Here is a 12,571-nt window from a genome sequence, read left to right on the forward strand (position 1 = left end):
TTTGGTTGGAGTACGGTGCGGCAGGGTGCTGGCGGGAGGGAGTAGGGCTGTGAACACCACACAAAGGGCAGTCTGGACCGTTTTCTGGACACACAGGAGGTATGAGGGCTCTTGGGAGAATCGCTGGGGCGGGATCCGTAGCAGGGGCTGGAGGGCAGGGAGACGGAGGTGGGACTGTCAGGGGACAGAACGGTGGAAAGGCTAGAAGCCCTTACTCCTGATTTACATCCCCAGGTTTATGACCATGACTTTGTTTCTCCTGCTTCCAGGACCTCATGGCACCCTGAGCCAGGCTGGCACTATAAGTAAGTACAAAGCCTTCAGGAGCTGCCAGGTGCTCAGCAACAGGAGTCACAACAGTGCCCGGGGCTCGCACATAGCACTGCAGGTGGCTGTAAGGGAAGTTGGGCCCACAAGCTGTTATTCCTCTAGGGATGTCCCAGACATCCCCGGAAATGTCCATTGGAACTGGTCCAGGATTTCATGTTAGTTACCAAAGCAACCACTAGTAAATCCCAAGAGGCCAAAAAGATACCAATTAATGAGTCAACTGAAAACTTGAAAATTTTCACCAGACTCAGAAGTGATAGACACTTCTAGAAAGCTGTTATACATATAAATGTACAGAGGAACAGTCTGATCCTAACGGGCCAAACCTAGGCTAGAGCAGGGTGCTACTGGGGAAGACAGGTGGAGTGGAGGAAGGGCTGGCGCAGGGCCAGGCCTCAGGAGCCGGGGCCGCAGAGCACGGAGCTGGTGGTCCCACTACAAGTGCCTGTCCACCCAGCTCAGGGACTCACCTTGCATCTTAGCAGTAGCAATGACATCACCGGCCGAGATGCTGGACACATTGACCAAGTAGATTGGACAGTGAGTCTAAACATGAAAACATGGTGGGAAAGAGACAGCATCAACCCCATAAACCTAACAAGCACCTGCATCACCCCGGCCAGATCAGGCCTGGCCCTGGCCCCTCCGGCTATCTGCTCAGCCCCACCCTCAGGGTGCAGTCTCACGCTATGGGTGCAGGACTGGCAACCGGAACACAAGCTGCAGGGGAAGTGCATGCAGCAAGGAGAGGCAAGCAGCGCCCGCCACCTGCACCCAACAGGGGAACGTGGGGCGAGATGTCGAGCTGAGCCTCACCTTTTTCACCAACGACAAAAGGCTATGTATAACCTAAAACATTTTAGGACGATTTTAATTTCATGTTCAGGAATGTGATGACTTAGAGACAGTTGTAGATTATACTCCATATTTAAAATTACAATGCCTGCCCTCTGAGGGCTGCTTTATCAGTACACAGAGTTCAGAGTCTATGCCAGACAGGACCAATCTACAGTAGACACCTGGATGGTAATGTTGATTTAGCTTTTCTTCTAAGGAGCTGTGACCATGATCCTTGGCTTAACGTCTCTAGGCATATGTTGGAGCTAAAAAACATGTTGGAGCTAAAAAACAAGGAGCTTGCCCTTTGGTTATTCAGATCTTTCCTTATTCTGGGGTAACTTTCCATCAGGAAGTAATTGATAACATGATTGTTATGACAGAAAAATAATGTCTTTAGCCTGCCCCCAGACTTATAAGCTGCTAATGGGAGGCTGTGTTTTCCCAAAGGTAATTCTGATGCCTTCCTTGCTTATCAAATTAGGACAGAGTTTAGGAGCTGGCCCGATGTTTGATTACTTGGCACAAGTTTGCTAATTCTGAGATCGGCTGGGCTTCCATTGCTCGGTCTTCCCCTGGTATTATTCCTGACAGCACACCCTCGAGCTTATACCCTTCCTGGTAGCCAGGGTCTTCTCTGAGGAGAGGGTCTCAAGCATTAGCGCCCCTGGAATCATCAGCGGGCTTGTTAAAGCACAGATGGCTGGGCATCGCCCCAGTTTCTGATTCAGTGGGTCTCCATGGGCCCCAGGATTTGCACTTCCATGTTCCTATCTCTAACGAGCAATGCTGCGGCTGCTGGTCCAGCGGCCGCACTTAGAACACTGGTGCTCGAGAGGAGGTCACTTAGATTCTCTGAACAAACCAAACCAATGATGTTAGAAAAGGAAGTGGCCTTCATACGGTGCTCTGCTGTTTAGAAAGTGCTTCTCCTTCCCTGACTCCTTTGATTCTCAAAAGCACCTGGTAGAAGTGAGTGAAATTATAATTCTAATTTTAGGGAATAAAATAGTATATCAGGGTGGTTGAGTGACTTGCATATGATTGAAAGCTTGTATTTAATAAAGGCCCTGTATCTCTTGGTGGGTCCCACCACCATGTGAGTCAATGCCCCAACCCTGAGAGGGCTTTGCCCTGAACCACACCCAGAAAAGGTTATGAATGGCCCAGAGGCAGATTTAGATTGTGGTTCTCTAAGCAAAGTGTCTACCTATTCCTTTACCAGCAGCACATCCCAGGGGCAGCGAGGGTCTATGGTGTCCAACCTCACACTGCCTCCCTGGAGCCTTTCCCATGTGAGTAATGAAGCCAGGCTCAGTGGGGTGGAATGGAGAGGGGCTGGCCAGGGGGCCCCAGCCAGGTCTGTGGGAGTAACAGCATTCATTCAGCAGTGGTGGGGTCTTATGAGCCAGGCATGACGCTGGCACCCAGAGCAGAATGGGACTCCACTGTACAGGTTGGTTTCTGATCTGAAATTTGTGAATGGACTTAGGGCAAGCTGGGGAAGAGGGGTCTACTTACCCTGTTTGCAATGGTGATAACTCGGTGAGTGGCTTCAGCTTCCAGCTGTTAGAAAGAAAGGGCAGGAGGGAAACAAGCTTCACCATCTTCCCCAAGCAAGCCCACATATGCCCGAGGTCCACCTCATAGCAAGCGTGCCGGACTGTCTGACACAGCCAGAGGGGCTAACTGCACCCCCAGGCTGGCTTAGCACCAAGCTCCAACTGTGTCTGCTCACCCTGTGAGAACCCTAGGACTTGGCATACCAGGCACACCTTGCTGGATGTCACTTGGGGCTTGATTAAAAGGCCACAAAACAAAAGCAAATGAAAACCTGGAGTTATATCACTCCCTGTTTTCTAGTGTATTCTCTCCACAGCCTCCTCTGCATTGTAGCAGAGGAGCAATACTGATTGATTTCAAGCTGGAAATGAGCCCAGATCATAGTTTCTGAACCTCAGTATTATTGACATTTTGGGTCAGATAACTCCTTGTGGTAGGGAGCTGTCTGGGGACGATGGGATCTTAGATCGTACTAGATGCCAGGAGCATCCCACCCCTCACTTGAGATAATCAAAAATATCTCTTAGATATTGCCAGATGTCTTCTGGGGAGTAAAATCACCCCTGGCGCAGACCCAGGACCCTCCCCTTTAACCAACAGATGAGGACGATGGCAATTTTTGCTATTGCTACCACTACAGTCAAAGCTTTGCCCTTCTGCTCAGATAACTCAACAAAGGCCACTCCTGTGCTCACCCCCACCCATCCCAGTTCTCAAGGCACGGTGTTTACTTTGCTGAATCTGGTGCATCTTTCTGGACCAATTCTTAGGTGTCAAAACAGGAGCTCTATTGAAGGACTCTGACAGGGGCAGGCCCGTAGTGGTGGTGGGGGAGTAAGGCAGGGCCCCACCTCCACACTCACCCACCGTGGGCCGACTTGGTTCCTATCTGATGGAAATACTATCCCACTCTGTCTTCAGTTCCTCATCCTTCAAGGCCTCCCCGTCAGTCCCTCGTGGATATCCAACCACCACTCTGTCCTTAAGGCTTTGAAGAAATGGAAATAGCTTTCCCCTCACAAATGGCCAGGGACGCCTGAGCAGGGTCATAGGGCAAGAAGGCATTATTTGTCTAATGTGCTCTCTCTAGAGCAGAATTCTTTATCAGGGGGACCCTGGGGGATTTATATTGACGTCCTGCAAAACTATACAAGCGTGGAACCAGAGGCAGAGAGAGAGCAGGGCTCTCAATTAGCATCTCAGTGAGTAATAAGGTAACAAGGGGGAAAGAACATGGGCCTCTTGTTTCGGTGGGAAGAGGCCACAGTTTTCCTCAGATACTCAAAGGGATCTCATCCCTCAAACACTGAGTCACTGGCTTATAGTCTGAAATTTCTTCGAACATCTGCTTAAACACACCATTTCAGCCTCTCTTTTAAATCCTGATTCAATTTTGGGTAAAGCGACCCCTGGTGTGCTCACCGTCTCCCTCGGACCCTCGCAATCAGAGTCAAAGGAGGTCAAGTCGGCCTCAGCCTGGAGGAAGGGTTCCCCGAGAAGCCTCCGCTTGGGAGCTTCATCCACAGAGAAAGTGATACAATACAACTTATACATTTTTTGGTATCTCTTCTGTCCTAAAGAGTTTGTGAGTGTCAGGAAAAAAGTTGACAAAGGACACACAGGAGTCTTCCTCACCTCTTCTGGTCGACTGATCTCAATTCCTTCTGGGCCTGTGATACCCAAATCTAGAGCCTCCTTAGCACCCTGAATAGTAGCAAAAAAAATAAAATTGAGAGAATCATACAGATACCAAAAAATACTGAACCCAAGGGACAGTAAAATATGCTGGACACAGCCCAACCCAGGGCTTGCTCTCCTCTCAGACCTGTAACACTCACCCTCTGAAGAGGGCAGAGTAAGTACAGGACTCCCTTTCAGGGAGGCTCTCCCAAGTCTCACTCCATAATAATGGAAAATATCTCAATTTAAAAAAAGATTTAGAAAACATCCTGTTTGAAATATAGTTCCATAACCAGAGAGCAGGCCTGGGATACCAAAGACAAGAACTCTTTATTGACCTGAATGTCGGAATTTCCATGCTGGCAATCTCATTAAAATATTTTCTTAGAGCTGTTCCAAATTCCTTTGCTACAATGGAATTTAAATACAGCATTAGAATTAAGACATCACGTAAGACTTAGAAACCCTTCTGGACTATAAAAGGAGATTTGTTTTTTACAGACAGCAGAAAAGCTGGAAATTTCTGACAAAGATTTTTCATCTGGGGTGTTCATATCTCTCTTACAACTTGTTTTGTTTGAACGTGTGGGATAGAAACGAGAGGTCAGGAATCAGCCTGAGAACTGCCTCTATCGGCGCCCTGCCCCCCTCCCTTCCCCCACACTCTCTACAGCCTTGCCTCGGCCACGAGCTCCCCATTCTCAGCATGGACTCGGGCTATCGCCCCGATGTCTTTGCAGGCGTGCAACACTTGGTACAGCTCACTGTCCCGAAGCATATACAAGTCCTTGTAGGTCATGAACATCTGAAACGAGTTGACACCCTTCTCTCTCACCAGGGTCTCCATTTCTGCTTTCACCTGAAGAGTAAAACGCAAAGGCAGTGCCACATGAGAACGGCTGTTTGAGAGGTTGACTGGTGGTTGCTGGCCCGGCTGGAGGGGATGTGGCTCAGTTGGGGAGTCACCATATGACCTCCCACAACGTCACAGCAACTCCCTTCCCTCCCACCTCCCGGGCCATTGTGAGCAAGTGAATGAAGATGTACTTTTAAACTTTTCCCCAAGCATGACACAAATATAGGAACTGTACTGTTATATTCTAGGCGTGTTTCTCCTACCACAAAAGCTCGTCCTGTGTTTCTGACTCAAATCAGCTTACTGGTAAATGCACTAACAAATTTTATTCCTATGACCTATTCCCCCCAAATGGAAGTGGTGTTACAAAAAAGGCACAGTAATGCCAAAAATTCAGAGGAAAATCTAACCCTGGGTAAAATCTAATTTAGGAACAAAGCTATGTGAATAAGGAGATTTGTCCAGCATTATTTATAGTAGGACACAAGGGAAGCAACACTGGTGTGACGAGAAGAAAGTAAATTGAGGTTCATCTGTTTGACAAAGTCTTAGGTGGCCAATGCAATGGTGGTCATGAAGACCATGCAGTCAAATAGAAAATGCTCACCTTTCAACAAATGAGTTACTATGAAAAAAGCACATATGAAATAAAGATTGGAAGAAAATAAGCTAAATAATAAATATTGATTGTGAGCCCTGGCCAGTTGGTTCAGTGGTAGAGTGTCAGCCCAGCATGTGGAAGTCCCGGGTTGGATTCCCAGTCAGGGCACACAGGAGAAGCGACCATCTGCTTCTCTATCCCCCTTCTTTCTCTCTCTCTTTCCCTTTTCCCCTCCCACAGCCACGGCTCAGTTGGTTCAAGTGCATTGGCCCCAGACGGGAGTTGCTGGATGGATCCCAGTCAGGGCACATGCTGGAGTCTGTCTCTCTATCTCCCCTCCTCTCACTTGGAAAAGAAGGAATAATAATAATAATAATAATAATAATAATAATAATAATATAAATTAAAAAGCACAAATATTGATTGTATTGGGGTGACCAGATTATGGTTCTTTTTTCTTTTCTAATTTAAAAATCTATAATTAGGGAAAAAAATTTAATTATTAGAAAAAATGAATTTAAAATTCCAGATGCATGAAAGTTCCCACAACCTGCAAGCATGGCGGGCCTGGCGTCACTGTTGCTGAGACTTTGACTGGGCCCTCTGTTCTGGGACAACACTGGGAGAGGGAATAGAGAAAGCCTTGGGTGTAGAGGTCGCCCATCCAGGATGGTGTCTAAAATGGACAAAACCCCCATCTAAATTAAGGGATGGTTGACATTCAGTGTGTCTGCACCTTTAATCTGGTACCAGGAGTGGAGGTGCTCATGGAGGGAGATTTTGGGCTCCAAGGCATTCCAAAAGCACCAGGTTGAGAATAACGAAGGGACCCACACCCAAGGGCAGAATATAGTCATGGTTTTTTGGGGTTCTTTTTGTATTTTTCTGAAGTTGGAAACGGGGAGGCAGTCAGACAGACTCCCGCATGTGCCCAACCAGGATCCACCCGGCATGCCCACCAGGGGGTGATGCTCTGCCCATCTGGGACGTTGCTCTGTTGTAACCAGAGCCATTCTAGCGCCTGAGGCAGAGGCCATAGAGCCATCCCCAGCACCCGGGCCAACTTTGCTCCAATGGAGCCTTGGCTGTGGGAGGGGAAGAGAGAGACAGAGAGGAAGGAGAGGGGGAGGGGTGGAGAAGCAGATGGGCGCTTCTCCTGTGTGCCCTGGCTGGGAATCGAACCCGGGACTCCTGCACGCCAGGCTGACACTCTACCACTGAGCCAACCGGCCAGGGCCAGTCATGTTTTTAATTACCATCTCAGAAGGGAGTCAGGCCCTTTAAACTAGGGACCACTGCTAAAGAACTAAAAAATTTCTTAATGCTTGCTTACTTTTATGACTGCACCCAAGTACTGACACATGATGATTACTAAATAATTGATGAAAGTACGAATATCCAGGTTGCTTCCCTGGGGTGCTAAGTAGTAAAACTCCAGAAATGAAGCAAAGTTTCCGTGCCCATATGTCTGCAAAGGAAGGGGACTGAGCGCTGGCCCCGGAGCCACGGGTAGCGGGACAACAGTAGCCGGGGCCCTGGGGCACAGGCTGCACTGAGAAAGGGCGCAGTGGGAGCAAGCCCCAGCCACACACCAGGAGCAGCCTCAGGACTCTCAGGGCAGGAGTGGGGTCCCTGTAGGAAAGAAGTGTCTAGTTCATTCAAACCAGACAGCACTGACCTAGGACAGGACTCTTCATCCCAAGACCTCAGCTCACTGTTGTCATTCTCAACTCAAAAACAATACGACCCTTGGAGTCCGACCGTTGCTAAATCAGCAGGTGTCAGAGGTACCTAACGTTAAGTACCAGGAGATGCTGAAGGCCTCGGGGCCAGAGCAAGGGGCCAGCGCTCCCCAGGCCTCCCGTCCTAGACCCTGTGCCTGCTGGAGAGCGGGCTCTTTAAGTTAAGCAGGACAGGCCCACCTACTATCTTATGGAACCAGAAGTGTTTGATCTTTTGGCATTTGATGGAGTTGGGATGGTGGTAGGAGGGGTGTCCCACACCTGCAGGGGAGTACCACATCCCAGCAGGCTCCCACCAAATAGCCCCTCTGCCTACAAGAGCATTTGTTCTTCAGGACTCCACTGTTACCTTGGGTGCCCACCAGGTGATGCCCACATGGAGGGCGTAGTCACAGCAGACCTTCGGGTCGGCCAGACCCCGGCACTTCTCATAGGCATCCACGAGGGAGGTCTCCTTGTCGGGCAGGACGTGGCCGATGATCATGGTGGTCCCTCCAACTAGTGCTGCCTGAGGAAGACGGGAAAAGCAGTCTCGTCACATATGTTCCTGCACCCAAGTCTCTGACGGGGAGGCATGGGGTCCTCAGGTGGACCTGCAGGACAACCACAGACCCTAGCTCCCAAGAGACTGTGAGGCTCAAATGCACAATGTCTGTGACACTGTAAGCTGTCTGAAGCCACAGGGCCAGTGTGTAACCATCATTGCTGCGGAGCCAGCATACAAACCAGCTTCTCCCTCATCATGGGTTGCAGCTAGGCGCTTTGGAAAACCACTGAGTGTGTTACTCAAGCCTCAGGCCAACCCCTATTTCCCAATTAGAAGACCCCTTCCCACAATTTTTGGCCAATTTGAATATATAGATGACACAATCAAAAATAACATGACATCATATATGATATAATACAAATGCTGATCAAGTATTTATAATATTTATTAGTTTAGTTGCACAAATATATTTAAATCATAATAAATAACATGTTAATTTGAATATGTTGTTTTGTTTTATTCTCTCGCATTTCATAAAACAATCCTATTCAAAGTTTCATATGCATCTTCAACATCAGGGTCTGTCTTCAGTTTACTAAGCATATTGACTTTATATCCCTCTATCTGTTTGAGGTAGAGCACTTCTTAAGTCCCTATATAATTTATCAGTGAAAAATTATCCTATTCATAACCTCTACAACATATCACTTTAAAAGAAATATCTTTTTTTTTTGTATTTTTCTGAAGCTAGAAACAGGGAGAGACAGTCAGACAGACTCCCGCATGAGCCCGACCAGGATCCACCCGGCATGCCCACCAGGGGGCGACGCTCTGCCCACCAGGGGGCGATACTCTGCCCCTCCGGGGCGTCGCTCTGCCACGACCAGAGCCACACTAGCACCTGGGGCAGAGGCCAAGGAGCCATCCTCAGCACCCGGGCCATCTTTGCTCCAATGGAGCCTGGCTGCGGGAGGGGAAGAGAGAGACAGAGAGGAAGGAGAGGGGGAGGGGTGGAGAAGCAGATGGGCGCTTCTCCTGTGTGCCCTGGCCGGGAATCGAACCCGGGACTTCTGCACGCCAGGCCGACGCTCTACCACTGAGCCAACCGGCCAGGGCAAAAGAAATATCTTTTAAAAGCCTTACTTGCAATCACAAAGTATACTTCCAGGAATAATTACTACATCTGCATAAAAGATCTCCCACTCCCCCCATATACATACACATACCCTTTTTAAAACCAAATTTGGTTAGGCGAGTACAGTGAACTTCCAAAACCGGTACTGACCAAAGGCTGTTCCAGGATAATGTGCTGTTCCCAAACAAAACTTTATTAAAATTAAAATCATTGAGATAGGACCTCATAATATGAGAGACTTTGTGAGGGCCCTGATGATATAACATGACTCTCTTTTTCTCTGATGAGTAAAAAGTTCTTCTATTTGGGTCCTTACAGAGATTTGGAGTCAGACCCAAGTTCCAGTCCCCACTCTGCCACCTCCCAACTGGATACCCTCAGTCAGGTTACTTAACCGCTCTGAGATGCAGATTCTTTACCTAGACGATGGGTATAGCTTCCTTCCTGGATAGTGTGAAAGTCAAGTGAAGCATCACTTACAAAACAGACTCTGTAAAGTCTTGTCTGGGTGTGTGTTTAATCATTCAGAACTTAGCTGGGGTTTTTTGTTTGTTTGTTTGTTTGTTTTACAGAGACAGAAAGAGAGTCAGAGAGAGGGATAGACAGATAGGAACGAAAAGAGATGAGAAGCATTAATCATCAGTTTTTTGTTGCAACACCTTAGTTGTTCATTGATTGCTTTCTCATATGTGTCTTGACCGTGGGCCTTCAGCAGACTGAGTGACCTCTTGCTCGAGCCAGTGACCTTGGGTCCAAGCTGGTGAGCTTTGCTCAAACCAGATGAGCCTGCACTCAAGCTGGTGACCTCGGGTTCTCAAACCTGGGTCCTCCGCATCCCAGTCTGATGCTCTATCCACTGCGCCACCGCCTGGTCAAGCTAGCTGTTTTGTCTCTGTTTTCTGTCAGAGAGGCCAACAGCACAATGAAATCATCTTAAAGATTTCATTCTCTCTGCAAATAAACCCTTAATCACAAATCAGAAATGTTTCTGGGGAAGTAAGGATCCAAAAGAAAATTAGCTCAGTGACCAAACAACAATTAAAATGAAAATTTTCACAACATTGATTTTCCATGCTGATTCTGGTGGACCTGTTGTCATGGGAAACCCGGGTGTCTGACTTCTTGCATAGCTTCAAGCGACCACTAGAGGGTGCAGTTCTGCAGTACACATGGAGAAAGTGTGGCGGGCAGAAGGGAAGAGCAGCAGATTGTAGCTTTACTAGCGGGCTTCTATTTCTGATTTAGCTGGATTGTGCCAGGTTGATTCATCCTCACAGAGGGTGGTTGTACTCTATGTATTTTGTCCTGAAATGCATTTCTTGCTTTTACACGTGGACATGGGGGTGTCTGATATATTGGGATTTTACACACTACCAAACTGTTTCTTTCCTGTGGTTCCAGACTGCTTTCCGTTGCACACTCCCACCCCCACCCCAGAGTGATGGTAGCCTTGATAGAAAAGAGGGAACCTGGAAACAAGAGTGTGATAAGACTGTCCTTAAAATCTGTGGGTCCGAATTTGGTCCACGTACCACATCTTTAAATAGTTAAGTTACAGATCTAGCCAACAAACTATTACACAGAATACAGTCTGTCCTCCCACTCGGACAAGCATATTATCATAATGACCAAGGTCAGGCCTGAATTTACAATTCTCAGAGACAACTGCAGTTCTGAATTACACTGTAAGGGATGCTGGCCTTTGGCCTCCGCACCTGCCCCCAGCCCACACCCCCGACCCATGATTTTATTCATCCTGCAGCCAACAGGTCTCAGCTCTTCTCAACCCCTGCAAATCCTGCCTTTGGGTCTAGGTGTGCGCATGCTGGGGGTCTGGCCCCCAGGAGGACCGATTCAGGTTTGTCCTGGAAGAGCTCGGGTCCTCCAGGGAATTCCAGGGACCCAGGGTATAGCCTGGGGGGACAGTGGGCTCTGGGCAGACATAACCCCTCTTGCCTGGTCTAAGAATGGTCACTAAAAGGGTTCTGGAAGGAATCGGGAGCATCAGATGATGGTCCTGACTTCCCCACTTACTGTTGTAATCCAGGGGCAACTGCGCCTGCTCCGCACCTCACTGGGGCCAGAGAGGATCAGATGGGAATGGACGGCAGAGCATCTATCTACATGCTGGGAGGGTGCACAGAAATATCAGGAATAATTATTTCTGCTGTTATCCAGGCCACAAACTAAGAGTTAATGGAATCAGCAAATACACCTCTAGTTGCAGGTTTGAGCACTTGTTTACTCTCAGGCAAGAGACTCACAGAGCTGGCTTTTTACATATGTACAGTTTCTACCCACGGGATGAATGCCGAGGAGCTCAGTCTCCTTGGGAATGTGATAGCACAGAAGTGACAGTCCTTTTTACTGTCATCCCCACAGATCAGCCCTATAGACATCAACAGCTGAGCATGACTCAATCCTGTTCCTCATACTTTCAAAAGGATTATGTTTAGGAATACATGACTGCTGAATGTTCATACTGTTTTTATGCAAAAATGGCATTGATGAGACAAGCCGGAGAAGATTTTCAATGGAAGTCAACTGAAATGATGTTCATGGAAGCTAACTAAGTCAAAACATGGAAAAACGGTGATGTTATATCAGGATGGATGAAGAAGGCAGAATACAATATGTGTATCCAAGATGCTTGGAACTATGTTTAAAACACACCCCCCAAAGAAAAAAAAAAAAGAATATACCAAAACATTAACAATGACCATTTTTGAGTGATGAAATTCTATAATTTATTTTCTGAAATTTATTTAATAGAATATTAATTTTTAAATATTTAATATTAAATTTTAAAATATTTAATAATAAACTTTTATAATACACATTTTAAAGTAAATTTAGAAGAAACTGAAACTAAATTTAGTTAACCATGCTTATATGTTTAAAATACTTTTCTTTTAAAGTTGTAAAATGTTTCAACCATATAGTAACAGTATAGAAAACAAAACAACACATATCCATCCACAAGGCCACTAGTCAAGTAAAACAGAGGTCAGCATTTTTACTGCATTTACCTTACATACTTTCTTTAAAAAAAAAAAAGAAATGAAATATTCCTAGTACGACTGAAGTCCACTACCCTATTCCCATGCCTTTCCCCTGAGGCTGTTAAAAATTTTTCCCATCCATGTTTTATGTTTTTACTATATTTGTTTTATAAATTTAAAAAACATATGCAATGGTATTGTATTGTCCATATCCTTTTGTGACTTGCTTTTTTAATTCAACATCATTACGATTTATTTATGTAGATTTATTTCACTCATTTTATTTTTTAAAACTATTGATTTTAGAGAGGGAGGAAAGGGGGAGAGAGAGGGAGAGA

The 12,571-nt window shown here is 46.8% G+C and overlaps 1 protein-coding gene across 2 annotated transcripts in view; it reads right to left on the minus strand.

Annotated features, from left to right (window-relative positions):
* Positions 1-12,571, minus strand: part of DPYSL5 (dihydropyrimidinase like 5) — a 93,992-nt gene that overhangs the window by 19,661 nt on the left and 61,760 nt on the right. For both annotated transcript variants that reach the window (XM_066378699.1, XM_066378700.1), the window contains 5 exons: positions 7,959-8,117; positions 5,090-5,269; positions 4,366-4,434; positions 2,689-2,733; positions 801-876 (listed from right to left, as the gene is read on the minus strand). In XM_066378699.1, the coding sequence (XP_066234796.1) occupies positions 801-876; positions 2,689-2,733; positions 4,366-4,434; positions 5,090-5,269; positions 7,959-8,117 (529 nt within the window). The remainder of the gene's footprint in view (positions 1-800; positions 877-2,688; positions 2,734-4,365; positions 4,435-5,089; positions 5,270-7,958; positions 8,118-12,571) is intronic.

The sequence above is a fragment of the Saccopteryx leptura genome, chromosome 3 (assembly GCF_036850995.1).
Source record: "Saccopteryx leptura isolate mSacLep1 chromosome 3, mSacLep1_pri_phased_curated, whole genome shotgun sequence".
Lineage (NCBI taxonomy): Eukaryota > Metazoa > Chordata > Mammalia > Chiroptera > Emballonuridae > Saccopteryx > Saccopteryx leptura.